Here is a 26307-nt window from a genome sequence, read left to right on the forward strand (position 1 = left end):
TAAATGCATTAAATTGTATAAAATCTCAAATAATGTTTTAAGTTACACTCTTAAAATAAAGATTCTTTAATGGCATTGATGGTTCCATTAAGAAACTTTCCATTCCACAAAAGGTTCTTTACAGTGAAAAAACATTCTTCAGATTATTAAAAAGTTTATTTAGCTACTCTAAAAAAAAAAAAAAAATGGTGAAAATGTTTTCACTGAAAACAGTTCAAATTCAGGCATCACTGTGTAAAACACCCTTTTGGAACCTTTGTTTTTAGCAGTGTATCAAATTTTGGTTGCTAGTACTTCCTGGTTAGAAATAGAAGAGCAAGTTGAGCGCACTGCATTGTGGGATACTATATTTTGCAGTGTTGCCATGTCTAAAAATCACTCAATTTTTCACTCATTCACTATTCCTTATATAGTGAATGTAATTTAGTGCTGTAGGAACAGAAATGAGTGAATAATAATAGGCCTACCTAACTACTGTATGTATTTAAATCAGTGACAGTAGCCTAAATCAATGCAACAAATCTTCGTTCTTTTGCCTAATATTTTTGTTCATAATGATTGGAAATATAAATAACTGCCAACAAGTATTAACATAAGAAAAGGTGTACATAGCCTAATTATAAGATGTGTACATGTATTCTATGCATGCAAAAATGAATACTGTACACACATTATACTGTATACACTAGAAGTAGGCAATAGAAGTATGCAATTCCAAACACCCTGCAAAAAACGTTCACCTGATACAAATTGCCAACATCCCCAAGCACCTGAGCCTCCAACAAACTCACTCCCTCCCTCAAGGTGACACCAGGTAACCACCTCCTGTAACCCCATCATTCACTTTCCATGCTCAATTTATTCCCATCCCCACCACCCTCTCAAGCTCCAGCCTTCGCCATAGCGTATCTTGCCAATCACGCATTCTCTAAGCATTGATTGATTGGCCCAAGACCAATCAATCATCGGCGACTGTGAATATGACCCCGCCCTCTCTCCATGGCGGTACACAGACCAATCACGGTACTTGTTCGGGAATTTCCACTCTCATTGATCAGCCTCCACTTTGACGCAGTCACGGACCGTCGAGCCCGGTTCCCCCTCCGGGCATCACGACCGATATCAGCATGTAAAAACGACACAGAAACCAAGATACAAAACATCCCGTGCCATAAAAGGTATCATTTGAAGGAGAGTAGGCTATTTTCTTGATTTCTTTATCTTATTAAGAATTTCCAGTTCTGCTCATTGCAAGGTCGCAAAAAAAAAGCAATCTTAGGAGATGTTTGGTGTGATGAGGAGAGATATATTCGCGCCTCTATCGTGAATCATCCATTTTGACGCAGTTGTCTGCGCATCTTCTGGTCAGTACGGCTTTGAGATTTACTGTCATAATTGTGATACACAAGTTTAATGTTGCATAGTTGGCTGTGAAAACTATTGAAACGGGTCAGAACAGATGCAGTCATCCCAAATCCATACGCTCCCCCCACCCATCCGTGGTTAACGCCTTTCATTTTGAAGACTGACAGAATTTCTCCTCAGACTTCACAGACGACTTACAGATAGAAAAACCTAATCTATCAATCAAATTAATTTAAGATGTCGCTTTCCTAGCTAGTAAAGTTTGTCGTCGTTAAAAGGAAATAGGCGGGTTATGATTTCAAAAAGGTATAGTTACAATGTTTCCTGAATTCACAAATGAGGACTAACAAAATTGACCTCTCTATGGCAATGTTTTCAGGTGTCGTTTTAAAAACACTCGTAATCCCGAATCACTAACCGCAAACGGTCATTACTGCGGCCGTCAACGTTATAGCTATTCCTGACGTGCAGTCACGTTTGACAGAACAGAGGCGCAAACGGAAACGTTATAGCCTAATCATATAATGTACTACTGAATATGTTTTATTTTGATTATCTTACATGTATGTATTTGAAACATATTAGTTCTCACAGTTCATTTTGATATTTTATGTCATTTTTGCGTTTAACTCGGTGCGCCTTTATGCACCGAATGAGACTAGTAGTGCCTATTCCAAATTTTAGCTAGCCTATCTATGCCAAACGCCTTAAATATTAATGATGTATATACATAATATGACAATATGTGCATTTAAATTCACCAATATGCTTCATTTGTTCCCTTTAACCGCATCATGACGCATCGGATATGGTGCAAAAATGAAGCATCTGATTTGACGCAATTGCCAAACGATAGGGCAGCTTTTTTTCACAATGTCAATGATGTTAAACCCACAGTCCCACATAATAACTGATAAATGTTTGCTTATCATTTACAGCATTGTCATTAATAAGCAATACGTTAATTGAGAAACATGCACCTGTTAAATGCAACGATTTGACATGAAATAGCCTAGACATGTTACCATAAACCAGAAATATCCTGAAGGTGCATTAATGTGCAAACATTTAATATACATTCTTACCCCCATTTTGGAGCCGTCAGTCGCTGTCTCTTCAGTCTATCAACTGCGCTTGGTTTCAGTCAAGCGGGAGAGAAGAAAAAAATGAAGCTCTTGAACGGATAACGACGGGCAGCGTTTGAACGACCCACTGTCTATAAATTAAATCAATGTATACATAAGGTTACCATGCATAATAATATATTAGAGGGGCTCTACATGAATAAAAAACTTAAAGAATGGGACAGGCTGCATTGGTTTTAAAAGCACATGTGGCTGCCTTTGATATAATGATAGAAGAGCATATGCAGCGCAGAGGATTATGAAGCGTCTCTGGCTGAATGATGCCGGTGAGGCGAAGAGCCGACGCGCTGTCTGCCTCTCTGTGTCCCTCCGCCGCTAGTGCGCATACTCGTTATCCCTCCGCGTGTGACAGTAGCTCTGTAAATGCATGTAATGTACAGACATGACAATGAGATTGTGTTATATTAAGAGAATATTACAAGTATTCAGCTCAATTGAAAAAAAAAAAATATCATAAGACACTTGCTTGATTGCCTGCCTACCTGATTTTAAAATGGATATGCTGAATCACAGCCAAACCACTGGGCAGGTGATAATGGACATTTTTTTTACTAACAATGAAGTGAGGTGAATTGCCCTAATATGGGGCATTTTTTGCATTTGAGACTTCTCTGACATATTGCGATGTGTAGCCAAAACATTAAAGGGTTAGTTCACCCAAAAATGAAAATAATGTCATTTATTCCTCACCCTCATGCCGTTCCACACCCGTAAAACCTTCGTTAATCTTCAGAACGCAAATTAAGATATTTTGGTTGAAATCCGATGGCTCAGTGAGGCCTGCACAGCCAGCAATGACATTTCCTCTCTCAAGATCCATAAAGGTACTAAAAACACATTTAAATAAGTGTTAAATATGTGAGTACAGTGGCTCAATATTAATATTATAAAGTGACGAGAATATTTTTAGTGTGCCAAAAAAAACAAAATAACGACTTATATAGTGATGGCCGATTTCAAAACACTGCTTCATGAAGCATCGGAGCATAATGAATCAGTGTTGAACGAAGGTCTTATGGCATGAGGGTGAGTAAATTACATTATTTTCATTTTTGGGTGAACTAACCCTTTAAATCCACACCAATACTATTTTAAACCCCCCAGGATGTGTCCTAATCAAATCAAAAGAGAAAATGCAGATAACACATTCATAAAAGAAATCATCCTTTCATCCTGTCCTGCCTCCACTGATTTAGTTTCTTTCTCTTATCCTTTCCCTGATTCTGCTTCTCTCTCTCTCTGCACAATATCTTCCTTTCTCCCCTTTGTCATTGTGATCTGAAATACATTTAATTGAATTAATCATTAGATGCATAAAATAAAGTGGAATGGCTTCATTGCATTTCAAGAGCCTTCAAACCGCCATCCACCCAAAATAAAAATTTACCCATCTGCAGTAACAGCATTCTAATATTGCATAACAACACTAAAACCCTGTAAATAACCATTTTTTGTCCTACAAACCATGCCCCAACACACAATTTTTACTGACTGAAGTACTCATTAGACTAATCATACTGTCCCACTTTTCCAAACCACATTTCCTGAAGTGGAACACTAGGAAATTTGATAAAAATATAAAATATATAGTTTATACATACAAAGTTAGACTATTTTGTGATGACAAACATTTCATAAGCACATTAGGCCAAAAAGTAGCAGGATTATTTTGTTTAAAATTAATTTATACTCCTTAATATGTCAAAACTTTATGTCATTGACCTTTGGGTGGTCTTCTTCACACAAGGCGCTTCCTGTTTGATGATTGCTCCACCCTCAGATATGACTAGACATTTGAGAGGTCATGTAATTTTGATCACATGACACCACAACTTTGGCTAACCCATAGTTTCACTGGCATTCATGTATTTATGGGGGACCTACAACAGGTGTCCCACATTAAAAAGTGTTCCGCTTTAGGGCAGTTCACCCTATCATTGTACTACGATGATGTTCTGAGTTCTGTATTATTCTTTGAAACACCTTGGAGTGCAATTACCACAGTAGAAGAATATGGTAATCATTCACGTATATATATCAAAGCACCCGGCCAGGTTACTTTTTTCGTAATGGTCTGGAGCTGGAATCTGTAACCATTAACAAAACACATCCTAAATGTTCCCAAAAGCAATCTTTGTCAATGATAGTCATTATTTATACCGAGATGTTGGCATACAATGCTTTTCTCATCTTATGATATGTGTTGTAAGCCTGTATAGAATAAATCTGTTTAACAAATGACTAAAACATCATTTAATGGATGGCATTTTAATGGCTTCTCAAACTTATTTTGATTCGTGGCACATGTTCCAGAAGATCAGCCAATTTAATAGTGTAATCTGATCCCCAAAATGGACCAAATCTCAAAGCTGTGTGGGTGTATTAGATATAAAAAGACAGAATGAAATTAACAGAAAAATATATAATAATAGACTGAAAACATTAAATATGAAGAACTAAATGTTTTTAGGCAGTGTTGGTTGTGTGAAAATGTTCTTGTGGTGAAAAAGGGATGCTGCTGCTGTCTATTAGTCATAAAGACTGGATATTTGTGTGTATGTACAAGGTTGGATGGCAGAAAGGGCAAACAGAGATAGAGCGATGAGGTATTTTTAATGCAGCGAGACAAATAAGTCAAACACAGGGAATGAGAGAGACATAAATGAGCTGAAGAGACAGAATGAGTCAGCCATCTAATCAGAGTCTGGATCAAGAGAGAGAAAATAAACATAAAAGAGTATAGACAGAATAAATCAGATGAAACAAGCTCAGGAAGGCAGGAGACAAGCATTTCACCAGGTGCTAAGAATAGTTTAATGAGGCCTGAAACAATCAGGGTCACACCATTTATCAGAGAATCATATTTCCCGGAAGGATCTTGAAAACTTTACTGCACTACCATCAGTGACATCAAATAATTATTTTTTTTAAAAATGCTCACTTAATATACAGTAAGGCAGTAAACCTCACAATGTGGTAAATATATGTAGTGTCAAGTTTTGGGTTAAGAATGGTGTGAGGACTCATGAGTTTCAATGGGCTTTTATTTGTAATTAAAAATAAATCAAAAACTACCCCTGACGGCAGAAAAGGCAGGGCTGTACACGCCAGGACAGAAACAGTAGGACATGAGGGATACATTTGATGAAGAACTGGCACAGGCTTGCGAACATGGGGGTGGGGGGGATAAACAGATTAACCAATAATCAGGTAACAAGAAGGGCGTGGTTAAGACAATAGGTAGCAGAGCACATGGCACATAGACACAAAAAATAAAGACGTGACCACACAAAACATGACACAAGAACACGCAGCCAATAAGAACTCACCGACTGCGTATCCACACTTAACACGACACAAAAGGGTAAGTGAGTGGATAACCTCAGCTTTTGGTTCCAAAAACTGAGGTAAGTTTCAGGATATAGCCATAGCAACTTATTTTCTGAACAACTTACTCTCTGAACACACACGGACGTTTCTTATGCTATAATGTATTTCTATTACAAAAATACATATGTGATATATCTTACCTTTTAAGCAAGGTGGAAGCAAAATGACTAAACATATAAAAATATTATATAGACATATTATCTTTGCAAGCACATACTGTTATTTTGTTTAATCAGTCTTTCTTTTTATTGTATAATTAGAATCAAACAATATAATTCTTATTCACAGTTATTAAAGACTAAAGATTAAACAAAAAGATTGAAAAATGATTGCACAAAATGATTGAACACCACGCTCCGCACATACTATCATGTGGACAAAAGAGCTCACACCAAGAGGATAGGAGTGCCAGAGCTCTGTCAATTAATTAGCTCTGCTAATTACAGAGTGCCGCAAGGATCTGTGTTAGGCCCTCTGTTATTTTCAATATACAGTACAGTCCAAAAGTTTGGAACCACTAAGATTTTTAATGTTTTTAAAAGAAGTTTCGTCTGCTCACCAAGGCTACATTTATTTAATTAAAAATACAGTAAAAACAGTAATATTGTGAAATATTATTACAATTTAAAATAACTGTTTTCTATTTGAATATATTTCACAAAGTAATTTATTCCTGTGATGCAAAGCTGAATTTTCAGCATCATTACTCCAATCTTCAGTGTCACATGATCCTTCAGAAATCATTCTAATATGCTGATCTGCTGCTCAAGAAACATTTAATGTGTACAATTGTACAAAATATTTGTGAACAATATTTTTTTCAGGATTATTTGATGAATAGAAAGTTCAAAAGAACAGTGTTTATCTGAAATCTAATCTTTTGTAACATTATAAATGTCTATCTATTAATGCATCCTTGCTGAATAAAAGTATTCATTTCTTTAATTTCTTTTCAAAAAAATAAAAATAAAAATTCTTACTGACCCCAAACTTTTGAACGGTAGTGTATAATGCTACAGAAGCTTTGTATTTCAGATAAATGCTGTTCTTTTGAACTTTCTATTCATCAAGGAATCCTGAAAAAAAAAGTACACAACTGTTTTCAACATTGAAAATAATCATAAATGTTTATTGAGCAGCAAATCAGCATATTAGAATGATTTCTGAAGGATCATGTGACACTGAAGACTGGAGTAACGATGCTGAAAATTCAGCTTTGCATTACTTTGTCAAATATATTTAAATAGTACACAGTTATTTTAAATTGTAATAATATTTCACAATATTACTGTTTTTTTACTGTATTTTTAATTAAATAAATGTAGCCTTGGTGAGCAGACGAAACTTCTTTTAAAAACATTCTTAGTGGTTCCAAACTTTTGGACTGTACTGTATATGCTGCTACTTGGTAATATTATAAGAAAACATGGAATTAGTTTCCACTGTTATGCAGAAGATACTCAGTTATACTGTATATTTCATCACGACCAGATGAAATCTCTAAATTATCCAAGATGACAGTGTTAAAGATGTAAAATAGTAATTTTCTTGTATTAAATTCAGATAAGATTGAGGTATTACTTAGTGGACCAAAATACTGCACCTATAGAATCTCTTAAAATACAATTTGCATTTAGAAGGATGTACTGTTACTTCATCCTCGACAGGTGTGTTATATTTGACAACAACCTTTCTTTCGAATATCATATCATATTTCATATGTTACAAAAACAGCCTTCTTCCACCTCAGAAACATTGCTCAGTTACAGAACATGTTATCTGTTTCTGATGCAGAAAAGCTAGTTAATGCATTCATGACCTCTAGACTGGATTATTGTAATGCACTACTAGCTAGTTGTCCTTCATCCTTAATAAACAAACTACAGTTAGTCCAAAATGCAGCTGCCAGAGTTCTTACCAGGTCAAGAAGATATGATCATAACACCAATTTTATCATCTCTACACTGGTTACTTATGTTCCGTATCGATTACAAAGTATTGCTACTGACCTATAAGGACCTAAATGGTTCAGCTCGTGTATTCTATCACCCTACAATCCATCATGCTCTTTAAGGTCACAAAACACTGGACTTCTGGTTGTACCTAGGATATCTAAGTCCGCTAAAGGAGGAAAAGCATTATCCATTTGGCTCCTAAACTCTGGAATAGCCTTCCTGATAGTGTTCGAGACTCAGATTCAATCTCCCAGTTTAAATCTAGACTAAAGACAGATCTCTTTAGCCAAGCATTCAAATACTACATCTCATAACCTTGTACTCCAGTTACATCAGATGAAATGCACATAATTATCTTTGCTTCAAGTGTTTTTTTCTGTTTTACCATCCCATGGTAACTAGAGACTACGTCAGCTCCAGTTTGGATTCAGCCTCATACAAAGACTTGAATTGAACTGCCAACAAACCAATAAACTCAATCTGTGACAGAACCCTGACATGAACAGTTAATACTTTTGGTTGACCTTTTACCTGCACTTTCCTTTTACTTGGTGCTTAGATGAACATTACAAGATTTTTACATTGTACACCATAAGTGGTGCAAGGTGGTCAGGTGGTCAATCCATAAAATTACTTTCCAACTGTGTCCTCAAGGCCACATGAGAACACACGAATGAGTGCTTCAATCAATAAATCTTTTACAGTTGTTTTTTTGCAACCTGAGCTTGTTATTCCCATTATCTGTTAATGTCCCACTGAGTCTGGTAAACAAAGTTCTTCAAATCTAGAGAACAAATTAGCTGTCAGCATCCAAGACACACTATACTTAACCTCTTTTTCATTTAATCCTGCATCAGGTCCCCATAGCAACAGCTGCTAAGTAACCTTGCCCCATAATCAAGCTTGTAATTTATTGAGAAAATGATATGTGGAGGTGCAGTCGGGGGGCTGAAGGACATGTTTAATTAACCTCTCTAAGCTAAAACTTCTAATTTAAGACAATACTTCTGAATTACTGTAGAAGTTTCAGGTAATGTGTCTAATCATTTGTCTTAGCATGAAAGTGCAGTTAAAAAAGTGTTCATATTTCTTTGATTGAAGTGCACTCATTCTGTTCCCTAATAAGTCTATTGGCACTCGTCAGTGATTCTTATTTTATAACATCCTGCAGCTAGTGTTATATCTTTATGCCATAGATAAATGCATTATCAATCCCTGAGGTGAATTTCATTACTTCGTAAGAGAAGAGTTTAGTTATAGCTTAGGACATGACACAGTGTACTTAATATGTATGCTCAAGAAGTGAACTAATATGAGTCACTGCCGTATCTATTTTCGTCTTTATCTAGATATGCAAGAAACCTCTAGTTTGCATTAGTTTATATGGATACCATGGTCTCCCTTTTGTAGATGCCTAAACATCTTGCCATTTGTCTAGATTCCATTTGTTTTTCAATATGCAGCTTCTTGCATTCCTCATTAAATTACATATGCAACTGTGCAATACTGTATCAAACTTTATAAACAGCTCATAGATTTCTATATATTTTTAATTTTTCAAATTCAGGTTCACTTGCAGCATGGATAAACATGATTTGATCTGATCACGATCTGTTTTGTGTCGTGAGAGGCATGAAGTCATCATCAGTAGATCTTTATACAACAAAAAAAGGGCAGTTCCCTGAATAACTTATAAAGCGCTTTTGGAAGACCAATTTCATGGTGGCTACAGGAAATTGGAGCTGATGCTAAGTGCTTAATGGAGCCCATGCTAGAACATTAATGGCATGTTTCTCCAGTGCCTAAATATAAGAAAAACTTTTTGAAATATTTATTGAAGTTGAGTACACAACAGAGTAACTCAAGCACTTACGTAACAGTGCATGGCGCCAAATCACAAACAACATTACAAGTACTGTGCTATTTATAGACTTTTCAGAAATCAGATTTTTCATAAAACAAATGTTGGTCAATCTTTACTAGATCTGTGCTTGGTCTATTGTGTCATTTTCATATTTACCCTCATTGTCTTGCAAGAACAACAAAAAAACAAAATGGAGCTGTGAAATGAAATATATGCAATATCCCTTAAAAAAGTTAGAAAATGTAAACGAGTAGGCTACCACTCAAAGTGATCTAATGATTATCTGTCACATTTATGTTCTGTTTAGTTTGGTTCTTTGTATTTAGGGTACGTTTATGCGACAATGATGTACTAAAAATAGAAACGTTTTTCCTTTGCGTTTTTCGTGTACAGACGACAATGATCCTCATTCACAAGGATCCGTGAAAACGATTAAAAACGCTGTATTATTCATTCCAGGCCAGTAGTTGGCAATGTCACTTTGTAAAGAAACACTACATGCCCATCGACAGAACATGCATGCGCATGACGTCACTGTTTTCACAAATTCACATTTTTGTTGTTTACATGAGGATGATGACAGTATCATTTTCAAAAACTTGCACTTTGAAACCCGTTTTCAAAAGTTTACATTTTCAGGCCCCCAAAAACGCCGTTGTCTTGTAAATGAATGGCCAAAATACATAAAAAGTTTAACGTTTTTAGTTGAAAATGGTGTTGTGTAAACGGCCTCTTAGTTACTTTGCTGGTTTAGTCCATGTTCATTGTTTTACCCCTCATTTTGTATGTGTATTCATAGCCCTGTGTCTCAGTTCTTGGTTGTCTGTTCTTGTTGTTTTTGGACGGTTTGGTTCTCCTGTGTTCTTGTTCTCCAGTGACCCAGTGTATATTTTAATCGTGTTTGTTTTGCTTAAAGGTGCCCAAGAATGCTTTTTCACAAGATGTAATATAAGTCTAAGGTGTCTCCTGAATGTGTCTGTGAAGTTTCAGCTCAAAATACCCCATAGATTTTTTTTTAATTAATTTTTTTAACTGCCTATTTTGGGGCATCATTAACAATGCACTGATTTACACTCGGCGCCGCCCCCTTAAATCACGTGCTCCCTGCCACACCAGCTGTCGACTATATTACAGTGCATTTACAAAGTTCACACAGCTAATATAACCCTCAAATGGATCTTTACAAGATGTTCGTCATGCATGCTGTATGCATGCTTCGAATTATGTGAGTAAAGTATTTATTTGGATGTTAAAGTTTTATTCTGAGTGAATTTGAGGCTGTCCTCCGTGGCTAACGGCTAATGCTACACTGTTGGAGAGATTTATAAAGAATGAAGTTGTGTTTGTGCATTATACAGACTGCAAGTGTTTAATAATGAAAATAGCGACGGCTCTTGTCTCTGTGAATACAGTAGTAAACGATGGTAACTTTAACCTCATTTAACAGTACATTAGCAACATGCTAACGAAACATTTAGAAAGACAATTTACAAGTATCAGTAAAAATATCATGCTATCATGGATTATGTCAGTTATTATTCCGCTGTTGTTCTTGCTTACCTAGTCTGATGATTCGGCTGTGTGCAGCTCCAGACGTTTACTGGCTGCCCTCGTGTAATCCCTTTCATAATGTTGGGAACATGGGCTGGCATATGCAAATATTGGGACGTACACCCCGACTGTTACGTAACAGTCGGTGTTATGTTGAGATTCGCCTGTTCTTCGGAGGTTGTTTAAACAAATGAGATTTATATAAGGAGGAGGAAACAATGGGGTTTGAGACTCACTGTATGTCTTTTCCATGTACTGAACTCTTGTTATTTAACTATGCTGAGGTAAATTCAATTTTTGAATCTAGGGCACCTTTAAACATACTGCTAAGAAAGATCCCTACTGTACCTCCTTTCACTCAACCAAACCCTGACATTTTGTAATGATTTAATTATTGATGATTTTCTATCTATAGTACCTCTAAACATATCCCTCATACAAACTTTTTTGCATTTTTAAGTTTTCATTAAAACATTTAATAAACAGTATGTTCATTAAAGGGTTAGTTGACCCAAAAAAGAAATTTCTGTCATTAATTACTCACCCTCATGTGGTTCCAAACTCATAAGATTTTCATTCATCTTCGGAACACAAATGAAGATCTTTTTGATGGAATCTGAGATCTTTCTGTCCTTCCATAGACAGCCTATGCAATTGAAACTTTGATGCTTCAAAAAGTTCATAAAGAGATCGTAAAAAAGTAATCCATGTATTGAGTGGTTTAGTCCAAATTTTCTGAAGAGACACGATCGCTTTATATGATGAACCGACTGAATTTAGGCTTATATTCACATGTAAATATTGATCAACTCACAAATCAGTTGTGACGACTTTGTGAATAAAGTCGTTATTTTTGTTTTGTTTTTGCGCACAAAAATTATTCTCGTCGATTTATAAAATTGAGGTTGAACCACTGCAGTCACTTTGACTATTTTAACAATGTCTTTACCTTTCTGGACCTTGAAAGTGGTGGTTAAATTGCTGTCTATTGATTAGTCAGACACCTCTCGAATTTCATTAAAAATATCTTATAATAATTTTAATAATCTTATAAATAATTTGTCTTCTAAAGATGAACGACAGGTGTGGAACGACATTAGGGTGAGTAATTAGTGACAGAATTTTCATTTTGGGGTGAACTAACCCTTTAAAGGTCCCGTTCTTCGTGATCCCATGTTTCAAACTTTAGTTAGTGTGTAATGTTGTTGTTAGAGTATAAATAAAATCTTTAAAATTTTAAAGCTCAAAGTTCAATGCCAAGCGAGATATTTTATTTAACAGAAGTCGCCTACATCGAACGGCCAGTTTGGACTACATCCCTCTACTTCCTTCTTTAATGACGTCACTAAAACAGTTTTTTGACTAACCTCCGCCCACAGGAATACACAAGAGTTGCGTTTGTAGAGTGTGTTTGTCGCCATGTCGTCGAAACGCTGTTATTTTCATCCCGCAGTCCAATCACCGGGTCTGATTCCGGCTCAAATTGATAGGGTAAAATTAAAGACATGTTTACAATAACACTGAGCGCATGCATCTCCACGTTATGGTAAGAGGCGTGACCTTTCCGGGTCACAACACAGGAACCACTGGCACAATCAGAACTCGTTACGTATTTCTGAAGGAGGGACTTCATAGAACAAGGAAGTCATCAGCCTGTTTTTATGACAGTGGAAACAGCGGTATAGTAAATTATGTGAAAAATACTGTGTTTTTTACACGCGAAACATGAACACATGTTATATTGCACACTATAAACACAATCAAAGCTTCAAAAAACCACGAAAAACGGGACCTTTAAGGTGTTTTCCTTATGGGGACCGTTGACTGGTCCACGCAATAGGTTATTTCAGATTTTACTATTCTGGTGAGGACCACTGCAGTCAAAACCCACCCACACACACACCTGCTGTTACATAACCCATGAGTGAGGGCTGAAAGCTGAGTTTGGATGCAAGTGTATGACCACTAGATTCTGCATCTGACAAAAACACCTTATAGCCAATGATGTCCTAACTATTACCATCATTCATATTAATATGACTCATTAAGCAAATTCATGCAAACTTAGATAGTCAAAACTGTTGTGCTTCCTCTGCTATTAATGCTGGAACTATTCCACAATTGAAAGATGTTCACACTTCCTCTAACATGAACATGATTTGGTTGCTAATACATGTCGTTCTCTCTCTCTCTCTCTCGTTTTTCTGGAGTGCCTAATCTGCCTTCAAGCTAGTTTTTTTACCCTCCTCTTCTCTTTCTTGCTAAGCACTTCTTGTCGCTTTCCTTCCTCCCCCTACACCTTTTGTCTGGAACGCTTCCTCTACAGCAACTGAAATGAATTAACAGAGATTATTTGCATGTTCTCTTTTCACAAATTGACAAATGATGCACATAAGACGACTATAGTACATGTTTCCAGATCTACTCAGACAAACAAAGCACGGAGGAGGATGGTGCTGTTTTGCATAACAGATGCGAGGAAAATGTCACCGGAACAAAATCCTCTTTTCAGAAGGTTGAACTGCACATCTAGCCATATGTTGACGGCGGACATAAAATGTCAAAAAACTCAGTAATCATACCTGAGGTCCTAATATTCATGAAATGCATTAAAAGCAAAATGAATGCAATTGGAATTCTGTCCAGCTAAGATAGATTCATTTATGTGGCAAGATTAAATTGAATCTGGATGTTCGATTATTCGATTTACATTATAAAATGTTGTACAGTATGTACACAAAAGTGTGTGTTTGTGTGTGTGTGAGAGAGAGAGTGACAGTAGCCACCCTCCTCCATTATTCTTCTGGGTTTGCTAGGATGATGTATCTAGCACAAAATGTGCAAGCTTCAGTTTCTCCATAAAAACCCCTGATTCTATGCAAGACACGTGACAAAAGCACAGTTACTTTTATCTTATTTTAACCCATTACCCATAAACCTAGTGCTTATGCTAAGCAAACCTGCTATTTCATTTACTGTACATCAGAAATTATATCACCTAAAAGCTCATCTTCTTTTCCTCTTTTAGTTCTCATCTAGTCTTTTTCTTCTTCTGTACAGTACATCTGCAAAGCGATAAAATCAGGTCATAGTAATGCACAAGGCAAAGCTAGCCTCCTCATGATCAATACTGTAGTCTCCTTGTGAATGCAAAATCCTTATAACCTTGTCCTGTCCTTTAACTGTTTCAGATATGCTGAAATCAACTGCAGTTTTCCTCCATCATCATAAATGTTATGCAGTTTTTGTTGTTAGAGAAGAAACACTGAGCATAATAACATTCCTTTTACATTTAAGTTTCATTAAAAAAAGCTAAATATTTGTTCTGTAAAGGACTAAGAATCCAACATGGCTGCCATTTTAAATGCTCTTGTCTCTTTAAGCCCCTGCCGGCAAGTCAGCCAATCAGAGAAGAGATGCTGTGAAAGTCCTTGAGAGCGACCTTGATGAAAAGGGAACAGGATGACTGAAAACAAGGGTTTATGAGAGGCAGTGATAAATGGGGTTCACAGAGAGGAACAGGAAGAGATGAAGAGCAGAGAGAGGGTAAAAGATTGATGGTGGCATGTTGAACGGGAAACACACCAGTCCTACAGTGGACGGTGACTGTGCTCGGCATCCCCCATCTCTCCTCGTTCCCTCCCCTCCTCGTCCCTCCATCTCACCTCCTCCCCCTCGCGCTCACTACATTTCATGTGCGTAAATGTTTCATAATCTCTGCATTTGTAGTCAAGAGCTTGAGGCTGGAAAAGGAAAAAAAGCACACATCAATGAACGACTCATGCTCGCTCACTTCTCTCCCTCTTTTTTATCTCTCTTCCTCTCTCTCGCCTCCACTCCTTGTTTTACACATGGATGGGTTTGACAGGTGGTCTTCCGGAGCAATGACACATTATTACTGGCAGGTTGAGGTAGGACAAACACACAGGGGATAGCCTGCATTATGTACCACCTCATTTAACAGGAAAAGCATTTTGTGGAAATGGAAGCACATTTCATTATATTTTCCCAGTGTCATAAAAAGTTGTGCTTGCTCATTCTTAGGGCAGAAACATAATTTGCAAGCATGCAGTCCTGTGTTTTTGTGTTGCTGTGACGGTAACAAGATTCAGTGCTCAAGGGGGCGATAGAGATACCTTCAAATGTCATCAAACCAAATCTATCAGATGTGTTATTTAAATAGCTGGCTGTTAACACTTTAACTTGAAATAATTTGGTCAGTAAATCTGAAAACTGTTGCTCCACCATGACAGTAGAAGAGAAAAATGGCTGAGCAAAAGGTTTATGCGAATGTGCCTGTTCTGGCAATGCAACATGTACTCTGGTGTGTTTCTTAAATTTCAGGCACTCTTACAATGTGAGTGAGATTTTTTCTTCTTTTTTTTTTTTTTTTTTTTAATTGAGCAAGGATGCAATAAAAATGATCAAAAAATGACAGTAAAGACTTTTACATTATTACAAAAGACTTAATTCAAATAAATACAGCTCTTTTGAGCTCCGTTAATCAAATACTGAAAAATAGTGTCAAGGTTTCCACAGAAATATTAAGCAGCACAACTATCTTCAACATTTATAATAATAATAATTAGAAGAAATGTTTTTTGAGCATCAAATAAGCATTTTAGAATGATTTTTGAAGGATCATGTGACACTGAAGACTGGAGTAATGATGCTGAAAATTCAGCTTTGCCATCATAGAAATAAATTATATTTTAAAATATATTATTATATTTATAACTAATTAAAAAAAATTAAATTATTTAAAATATAAATTGTAATAATTTTTCACAATATTTTTGTTTTTACTGAATTTTTTGACCAAATTAATGCCAAATATTTGAATGGTAGTGCATGTTCCAAAGGTTGATTTTTATTAAAACATTTATTAAAAATACATTTTATAATTTTATGATTTATTGCATGTACTTAGGACATATAAAATTAGCCTTAGAAAGACAAAATATGTATTTTTATTCCAAAGTGTAATTTCCATCAGTCATTTTCACAGAATTTTATAAACATACACTCAAAAAAATGAACTTTCACTGTTGTTAGTTTCACTCAAACCACCCTTGTTCACATTACTTAAAAAACTCATGTAACTACATGAACGTAATTTAACTGCGTTGTTTCTACTAAAATTGAGTATTGTCAGCTTTACTTAGTAAGTGTTTGTTCAGTCAACCTAACATTGCTGTGTGAAACGCTCACATTATTGTTGACATAACTAACTGTGCAGTGGATCCGTAGTTCCCAGCATGCCTTGCAAGGGACTGCATTAGGAGAGTAAATTTAGGGATTAAAGTGTTATTTTATGTGTTTTTCAGTAAAAGGAAAGATGTTGTTAGTTTATGTTAGTGTTTAATGTTCAGTTATGTTGGACATTTAGAGTAGTTTCTATAATGTTTTTGAATTTTGTGGTTACCATCATGCAGAAGAGTGTCGCCTGTGTTTAGGCTGTGCGCACTCATATATGCGTGTTTATAAGATGAAATTCCTGCTCTCAATTCAATTCGGTTTGTTCAATTAGTTATTTTTTGAGTGCACTTTGATGTGTTGTATCCTTTTTATTTAAATGATTATTCAAAAAAAAAAATGTGTTCACCTTACGTAATCAACATAACGTTATTAAGTAACTGCACATATAAATATTATGTAACAATGACATTTAAATGATTTGTATTTACTCAAAGAAATTTTGTCAGCTTTACTTGAATTTCTTTTGTTCATTCAACTAAGTAGTTTTTTGTACAAATTACTCAATATTGTTGTGTGGAACCACTTGACACTTATTTTTTTAAGTAAATCCAACAATTCATTTTTTTGAGTGTAGCCTATACATCACTTGAAAATGGACTTGACCGAAAAAAATGACAGATTTATCCTATGATGCATGTATTTCCACTTTTGGACATTGTTAGAGGGCAAATTAAATATTTAGAATGTGAAAGTATATTGGTTTAATAGGAGAGTTGGTTTTCTAAAAATCCACAAGGATTAAAATGCCTGATAGTCAAATAAACACGCACTTGAACTGAGTTATGAATTGCAATCTGACCAATTTCAAAATACACTAATACACAAAATTGAGCTTGCATAGCCAGAAACATCTGTGCAACCCCCTAAACGCCAACTTAACATCCTAGCAACACCTTAGCAACTGCCAGAACATCCTAACCTCATAGCAACACTAAAAACTTCTCAGTGACTGCATAGAGTTGACAACCACTCAGAACACCCTAACATAAAGTAACGACTTAGAAATCTAGTTTAGTGTTAAACTACCTTTTTATCAACAGATTCAGTTTGTTTTTAGCAGTGTACTGCATTTACACATGCAGTTACATACTGTCTTTTAAGAAAAGAAAAATCAATTCAGCCCACTGGGAGGAGGCAAGCTATGTAAACTGTCTTTTGTCATTGCAGGAGGTCAATCAATCAGGCTTTGTGCCACAAGCCACCACAAGCAACAGCAGCGATGGCAAACCTCCATTATTATAAACCAATCAGCATCTTCCCACAAATAACAAAGGCCTCTAATTACACCCTTACAGTCTTTTACACCCCACTGGGTCCTAGTGCTCAGTTAAAAAAATAAATAAATAAAATAAAAAATTCTTTCTAAAATTGTTCCATACCAGTGATCACACAAATGAAGCAAACAACTGCAATCAGTTTCATCAGGCAGAGAATATATGGCTGCATATAATAAGCCATGTGAACAGGTCTGAGATCAGCTTGCACATGGTCTGCCAGACCCTATTGGTAAGAATAATTTAAGATATATGAAATGGAAAATCAAACTGGAGTCATGACAAAAGGTTAGAAAGTCTCTGACCCATTTTCTCCCCATCATTTCACTATGGTAATTAAGACTAAATGTAGCCTCATAAAAAGACCAATAAAACATTTTTAATGGATTCTTGGTCAAACTTAGCTTAGTGATTTGAACTCCACCTATATTATTTGTGAATGATACTTCAAATCTTGTGGTTTACTGATGAAAGATGAATTATTTTTTTCAAGCGGTCAGACTTATAATTGACCCTTTTTCCTTGTCCATATCCGGTTGTTCTTGTACACAAGAATGTATTGTAGACAGCGCAAGCTGTGATGTCCAAATCACAAACAAATTACATTTATGAACCGGTTTTCAGTTAGTCTGTGAAAAAGATTAACAAAGCAGATTCTAAAGGCACGTTCTCACCAAGGATAAAAACTAATGGTAATTATAACTTTTTTTTTTTAAGAATTTTAATAATCATTCTAAATAATTCTGTGAAGATAGGGAAGTCCATGCAGATATCATTGGAATCACTTCCAGAATGATTTTTTCCAGCTGATGAACAAAAAAAAAAACAAAAAAAAAAAACATTGACAGCCAATCTAAATCCACGCGGTTCTAAAGAGTGCAGGCATTTAAAGCGGCATTTTGATGCTAATTATTGTGAGTGCTGGGTAGCTGATTACATGTAATCTGGATGTTCACCACTACATACTACATTACATACTACATAATTCCAAAAATTAAGTAGGCTACTTGTGTATTTATGTTTTAAAATACTCGTGTAGAGCAGATGGGACCGGGCGAAACAATGGCCCTGGAATGACGAGCATCTGAGGTGGAGCCAGAGTTCCGGAGGACTGAGGTAGAGCCGGAGGGAAGATGGAGCCAGATGAAGCCAAAAGGGTGGAGAGATGGAGTGCAGAGGATAGCTTGGAAGTCTGTGGCACAGGAAGAGCGACATCTGACCAAGGTGGAGCCAGAGGGATGAGGGAGTCCGGTGGAGCCATAAGGACGATGGTTACTGGTAGACCCGAGAGAGGGGGAGCCAAGGTGGAGCCAACAGGTCGACAGGCCGAGGTGGAGTGACTGGCCCTGCATTTCATTCGGTAGGGCTCATCCCTATGCCCTAATCCCTTCAGAGGGTTTACCCTCCGGAGTGAGAGCTTCGAAGGGATGAAGGGTGTAGGGGTCAAAAAAACTATTCTTTTGGAACGCACTTCTGCGTCATCTTAATGAGACAATCAAAGAGGAGTAGATTATGCAAGCTGTGCCCTTTGTTTAACATTAGTTTATTTATTTATTTATTTTAGGTTTATCGCACCATGTATATTGTATCTGTGTGTTTTAAACATTTGAATGGACTGATAAAGGGAGCTGTAAAGTATTTTTGTTTAAGTACAATGTCATTTTGACCGTAATAATGTACCAAATCTAATCGTATAAATATTACAGTAGTATAGAAAAATACTATCTATACATTTATAGATAAAATCGAACTCCTAACCTCCTGTACCTACAGTATTCTGTGACATCAAACAACTTTCCTGTGCAAAGGATCATGGGGGCCTGAAGTGTCCATCAGTTGTACCCTTCGAAATCCTTCATTCCGAAGGGCCCTTTGAAGTGGCCAGTTTTGAGCACTTTGGTTTGGAATGACCCTTCAATATGGCGGCCATGATTGTTTTCACTCCGAAGTGCCCTTCGGAAGGCGATATATCCCGTTTGGAATGCAGCGTCTATCAGCGGCTGGAGGAGGAGCCGGGGGATCCACTTGCCTGGGTGAAGCTGGAGACCTGAAGACCTGAGGCAAATCAACACAACATAGTGGCATTAGAGGAGAAGTTGAGGGGCTGAAGAAAATCAGAGGAGGCAGGGCTGACAGGCTGGCTGGCTTTGGAAAATTAGGTGGGAGAGGGAAGCTGGGTGGGATCTCTGAAGACACAGGAGACTTCGAGCTGGGCGGAACCAGCGGGGACACAGGAGACTACAAGCTGGACGGGACCAACGGGGATGGGAGAATAAGGGAAATATCCTCTTCCAAATCAAGTCAAGTCAAGTCAAGTCACCCTTATTTATATAGCGCTTTTTACAATGCAGATTGTGTCAAAGCAGCTTTACATTGATAATTGGTATATAATAAAAACATAAATCATTAAAACATTTTACAGAGGCCAGCTGTAGCTCTCCCTCAGTGGTGGTGGGAGTGTGGATGGGGTCTTTCTCTACTCAAACTTCACTAGCAGTCCCACGGTGGCAGGATGTTGCCGGCTCACACATCTGGTCAGACTCTCTTGGGGGCTCGGGCTCCATGGCGATGGTAGGCTCAGCCCTCATGTCTGGCTTGTTCATTGTGGTAAGCTTGCTCTACCTGTCTGTGGTGGGCTCTGGCGTCATATCCATACATCTACTGGTCATGTTGTCCTCAGCGGGAATCTGTTATTCATCAGCACCCACTCCACAAACATGGAGTCCTCTAGAGGACCGTTCCCTGGGAGGCACGCCAGATCTAAAAGGTTCAGACTCAGAATGTGGTCCTCCAAAAAACAGTCCTTCTGCTCTAGGCAAATTAGTTGGACACTGGGAAGGTCCATTTGTGAGGGTGGATAGAAAAAAAAGAAAGAACCAAAATGTCACAAAAATCCTTTCTTCAGTCCGGTATTCTATCATGTGTAGATGAACACGCACGATACACACAGGAGTATCAGAATTAGAATCACAACTACACATTAACAAACACTACCAGACAAAAAAAAAACACGGGAAACTCAGGGCTTAAATACACAGAAGAATCAAAGATCAAACGGAACAGGTGTGGGTACTAATTAACTAACAAAGGAACTAACTGGAGAACACAGGAAAATGGGGAACAAGCAAAGAGAGCACAAACAAAACCAAAACAGAACATAACAGAGCATATTTGTTACAGCAATCAAATTGTAGCATTAATTTGAAACTAATTGAATACAATAACTAACTATTTAACTAAATTCCTCACGAACTAAAATGTGCTATCACAGATAACAGCATTACTTGACTGCTTTAAAGTATGAAGCTATGCACTCAGTGAACTGAACTGCAGAACAACCATCCTTATCGAGTGATTCTGTAATTTGTCAACTAAAAAAAAACCATGTCTTGCTGCATAGCAACACCCTGAAACCAGCTAAAACACCACTCACATTTTCATCAGAAAATATAAAAATGCTATTAAAATAGCTTGCCATAAAAACATGTTTCTGCCCTCTATTGCACCTTGCCTTCTTGGCACCCCTGCTTCATTTATCATCTCACTCTCATCTTCAGTGTTATGAATGAAACTTGCAGAGGGAAGATGCATGTTTTGTGTGTGTGAAGAAAAGACAGGATCAGAGTGTGTGCATGTGTAATGGGGGTTGGGGGGTTGGGGGGTGGCTGGGGAAGTGTCGTGAGAGATGGTTTAATTTTAGCAAACACGAAGTTCCCCCACCACTTATCCATCAGATCTATAAATAACCGCGTACCTCGCTGGCTCACTCGATCACTTCCACTCCCACGCGTATACACGGCCTCCTGAGTAACATACAGAGAGGAATGGATGGAGAGGGGACGACGGAGGGGGAGGGGAGGAGGTTGCTAGGAGACCACTGGCAGGCAGGTCACATGACTGGAGATGACTGGCACTGGTATAGAATGCAGTATCACGACACAATACACACACACACACGCCCATCACCTACTGTTTTAAATGGTGTAACTTACAAATGTTCATAACATTTTTGCAACAAGAAGTATACAGCTATATATCTCCCTCTGTTTCACACAAACAATGCAGGTTTGATGATATGGCTCGAACAAACAGGTGCATACAAACAGGGATGACAATAGAAATCTTTGGCCACTGAAACACTGAGGCACAGTGTGAAGGGTGAACACACTAAACACATACACAAATTCATCAGTGTTAAAACACTATTCATTATGCTTTACACCAAAGTAATGCAAAAAAGATATTGAGTAACACAGGGCATGATTAAATTGCTGTTGACTAAATGACTGTACTGTTTATAGATGTGTAAAAAATCAAAAGCTGCTTGTCTGTATTTAAGGTCATTACATAACTGAAGACTGAAGCAGCTGATGAGACCATGTATGCGAATTAAGTTATATCATCTGTTCAATCTTCATACCGGAGGCATCTACAAATTTTTGCATCTTCTGTGAATGTTAAAGGTTTGACTAGCAGGTCTCTGGTTATTGTATTTGTAACAGGCATTATGAGGAAATGAACAGTAGGGCCCAAATGTTTCACATTGAAAATCTGAAAATTTAAAAGGTACACTATTTAACTTTTGGCCCTCTAGCGGTAAAAAACAAAACTGCATGCATTTTTTTGTTTTGGTTGTGCTGCGGCTCTGTGTGAATATGACCCTTTACCATAGATAATGCTTTACAATAAACTCTGTTAGAGAGCTACATGCGTCAGTTTATCTGTTCAATAAAATACCTTACTCACCTGTTGGGGAACGTCACCAGTGTGATGTCTGAAGCACATGTCTAAACACGACAATCTCATTGGCCTACGACAGTACATGACGTCACTACCAGTACAACCGTGAGTACACCATAAACTTCTTTGTCTGAAGGAGATGTGAGCAGGCCTACCTGAATCATGGCATCAAGATGCAGTGTCTCATTCCCCTTCTCAGGGAAACATGGTTACATTTGTAACCCAAGACGTTCCCTTTCACATGGGAACTCGCACTTCATCTGTATAAGTCACTATGGGGAATAAATACCCACTAGGCCATGCTGAGGGAAGTGTTTGTGACATCAGCTGTGTCGAAGCACTACCACAATAAGCAGAAACATGATGACTCACAAACTTAACTGCTTCCCCAAAATGCTTCCCTAACTCAGATGCACCTGACAACTGTCAGTAACAAAATTCCCTAAGGCCAAAACCCAAGCTTCACACCCTAAACAAGGAAAGTCCCAGCCTTAACAGGCTTCTTCCCTTCCTTGCAGGGCCAGGCAAAAACAGCCCGACCCAAGGGCAGCACTCGAAGGTCTGGCAGTATCAGTTTTTATTACACTATACACCGCCTTTATGGGAATACAGCCCAGGAACAATTTTATTTTCCTATTATTAGGCTGTCACCTTTCCTATAAGGGGAGCAAGGGAGTTAATTCTACTCTTAGGATACCTAAGGTGAGCCAGCTCCTCCCAAATTCAGTGGAGGAGTGCTCACCCATTTTCAGGTGAAAATTTCAGGGAAGTGGAAGACCCTGCTTAAAGACCCTCATAGTAGGGGAGGTTCCAGATCCATCTAAATACATGCTAATAAGGGGAGCTGCAGAGTGTTAGCTACAACCACTCGAAACTGCCATCTAAAGAATCAGGATCTCAAGACTTAAGCATTATACATATCGGACAGAGCTAACCCAGGGAGCGGAGAACCCTTCTTAATACCCTGCTTAAAAAGGGGAAGGGCACTACTCCAACTCCGACCCTGGCTAATGAGGGGAGGTAGTGAAGTGCTAGATATGACCACTCGAATTCGCCTTCCTCAGCAGAAAGCTCTTGCAGAGATAAAAGGACCCTTCTTAAAAACCCTGAATGCCAAAAATGGGAAGGATACTACTCTAACTCAATCTTACCAGAAAATCTGCGGGGAGCAGAGGACCCCACTTAAAGACCCAAAACAAATTGAGGAGGGTTCTACTCTATACTCGACCACTTTTACAACATTTAAAATCCCTCAGTTCTTGCCATCTCAGAAAAGCCAAGCCAATGTTGATTCTCATTTTATTATAAGCTCTGTCACATTTTCTTTTTTGCCAGCAGACTCTCCTTTGTTTGGCGTTTTTTAAAACGGGTGATTCCCCGGAGGTTCAAGATTTAGCGTGCTCCATGTCAATCATGGCGTGCCCATTATGACAACTATACACCACTCCATAGACGTGTCAAAGTGAGTAACTTCTATGTATTTACAGATATGTCTAAAATGAGGGGTGATTCTCAAATGGAAGGCTGCGTACAAGGAGGCAAATCTCGGCTACCATGTCATCAAGTGACTATGAAGGCCATCTCAATTTTAAGGATCCTTAGAAGGCGTAATTCATTTAATGCCCTTCATTCAGTCTCATTCTAGCGTTAAATGCTGAGGAGGACTCTAGCCTAAGAAGCCTCAGAGGAACTGGTCTAGGGAGGACACAGCCTCACTAGGATGCAGCCTTCCATTTGAGAAGCACCCATAAACACTTATAATAGGATTACCATAGTGAAACATATTTTGAAAGAAGGATTGATGAGGTACTGACTCATTATTTAAATTTTGTTAATTTTGAGCCAAAAATTTGCATAATGTACCTTTAATATAATCTCTCAAATCTTAATATAAATCTCTCGAAATGTAATATAACCTGGACATTTTTCAATGTATATTTTTACTTGTTTTTCAGCTGCTCCATCATTCGTCCATCCTAGAAGGTTCTAGAAGAGGCTTTGTGGAAAACTTGAAAGAACAGAAAATTATAAAATTTATTTTTAGGACTGTAAAAGTTCATTGTAAACAGCTTTGAAATTATTTATTGTGAAAAGCGAAATAAAAATAAATTGAACATTTTTTCACGCTTACAAATACAAACATTAAATAATATTAAGAAAATATTTCAATACTTTTCTTTAGCTGTAGTACAGTAAGAATTTTATAAATCTTTGATTTCATGTATTATCGTTTAGGTGAGTTTCTGAAAGTAACTCTACCAAGCTAACTTACATAAGGCTTCCATGCAACAACTTTTACATTAAATCCTAAAAGAAAAAATATGTATTAGATTTTTACATCCAGATTTTTCAGAAGCACAGGAAGTAAAGAGAAAAGGATTGAGTGAAAGAGATATTCAGCGATGCTTGCTGCTAAATATACCAGAATGTAAGTGCTCACGCCTCCCTGAGCATTCACCTTGAGCTCACCAGGCCCGCCGCCACCACCATTGGAGGAGAATCCAGGACACCTCACGCTCTCATTGGCCATGAGGGGCCAGCCTGTTGCTGGGCTGTTTCCATGGAGATGGCTTATCGAAGGTACCGCTGGGGCCGTCACTGGGGAAATAGATGGGGCAAAGATGGTTAATGAGAAAAAGTGAGGATTATGTGTGTGCGAGCGTGGAAGGGTGAGAGAGAGGCAAAATGCATTGAGAGTAATGACGCAAAAAAGGATGGATGAAGCTAAAGAAACAGGTTGGTCACATGTGGCTGAGAGAGTGAGTACGAGTGAATGTGTATCAATCACATTAACATATATGTATGAACGTTAAAGGTTGGTGTTTAAAGATGAGGAAAAGCAGGTGAAAGACAGAAACATCTTCCGACAGAGGCTGCCAGAGCCAAATCCCTCTATATTTTAACATACACTAAAAGGAAGAAACATATTGAAGTGAACTGACCTAAAATGATCGTGAGTTTTTGACTGAATGAACTCAGTCCAGGCAGAAAAGGCAGCAAACTCAGTCACACTACACTTCATACCTAATTCATCTGACTGGAGGTGCTGGATGGAACGTTTTTGCTATAGTTATATAATAACATGTCTGCTGGGAATATGATTAAAGTAATCCTAAAGCAAAAATAAATAAATAAACAAATAAATAAAATAAAAAATAAATAAAATTGAGAAATAGACTGAGAAATCTAGTGCTCAAAACAAAAAAAAATAATTTAGCTTTTCCTTACTATAAAGTACGGAAGAGGATTAGGGCCAAGCAATAATAAAAAATAAAACCATCTCGAGATTAAAGTTGTTAAATTTCGAGAAAAAAGTCTAAATAAAATGTTGAGAATAAACTCGTTAAATTTCGAGAAAAAGGTCGAGATAAAATGTTGAGAATAAACTCATTAAATTACGAGAAAAAACTTGTTAAATTTCGAGAAAAAGGTCGAGATAAAATGTTGAGAATAAACTCATTAAATTACGAGAAAAAAATCGTTAAATTTCAAGAAAAAGTCGAGATAAAATGTTGAGAATAAAGTCATTAAATTACAAGAAAAAAGTCATTAAATTACGAGAACAAATTCGTTAAATTATGAGAAAAATGTCGAAATTTAACGAGTTTTTTCTCAACATTTTATTTCGACTTTTTTCTTGAAATTTAACGAGTTTTTTCAAACTTCACATGTGTGATAAGAGTCCTGGCCTAAAGACATCTATATGACAATATTTAGTTAGTCATAGCGCCACCTGCTGGCAACAGGAAATGGCATGCTATACA

General features: G+C 37.3%; 1 protein-coding gene and 1 long non-coding RNA gene across 4 annotated transcripts in view; one reads left to right on the plus strand and one right to left on the minus strand.

The window, feature by feature from the left end:
• atp1a3a (ATPase Na+/K+ transporting subunit alpha 3a) overlaps positions 1-2808 on the minus strand; it is a 38857-nt gene extending 36049 nt beyond the window's left edge. The window contains exon 1 of the mRNA XM_048202843.1: positions 2451-2808. Within this exon, the coding sequence (XP_048058800.1) occupies positions 2451-2456 (6 nt within the window). The 5' untranslated portion in view covers positions 2457-2808. The remainder of the gene's footprint in view (positions 1-2450) is intronic.
• Positions 249-25718, plus strand: LOC125275672. Of its 3 annotated transcripts, none has more exons than XR_007186482.1 (6): positions 249-1178; positions 14654-14965; positions 15139-15181; positions 17697-19163; positions 23882-24005; positions 24499-25718. It is a non-coding gene; the product is annotated as an uncharacterized LOC125275672 (long non-coding RNA). The 3 variants fall into 3 exon arrangements; XR_007186481.1 differs by lacking the exon at positions 249-1178 and adding an exon at positions 1189-1364; XR_007186480.1 differs by lacking the exons at positions 249-1178; positions 14654-14965 and having other exon boundaries at positions 14985-15181.
• Positions 25719-26307: the final 589 nt, after the last annotated feature.

Source organism: Megalobrama amblycephala, linkage group LG9 (assembly GCF_018812025.1).
Source record: "Megalobrama amblycephala isolate DHTTF-2021 linkage group LG9, ASM1881202v1, whole genome shotgun sequence".
NCBI classification, from domain to species: domain Eukaryota; kingdom Metazoa; phylum Chordata; class Actinopteri; order Cypriniformes; family Xenocyprididae; genus Megalobrama; species Megalobrama amblycephala.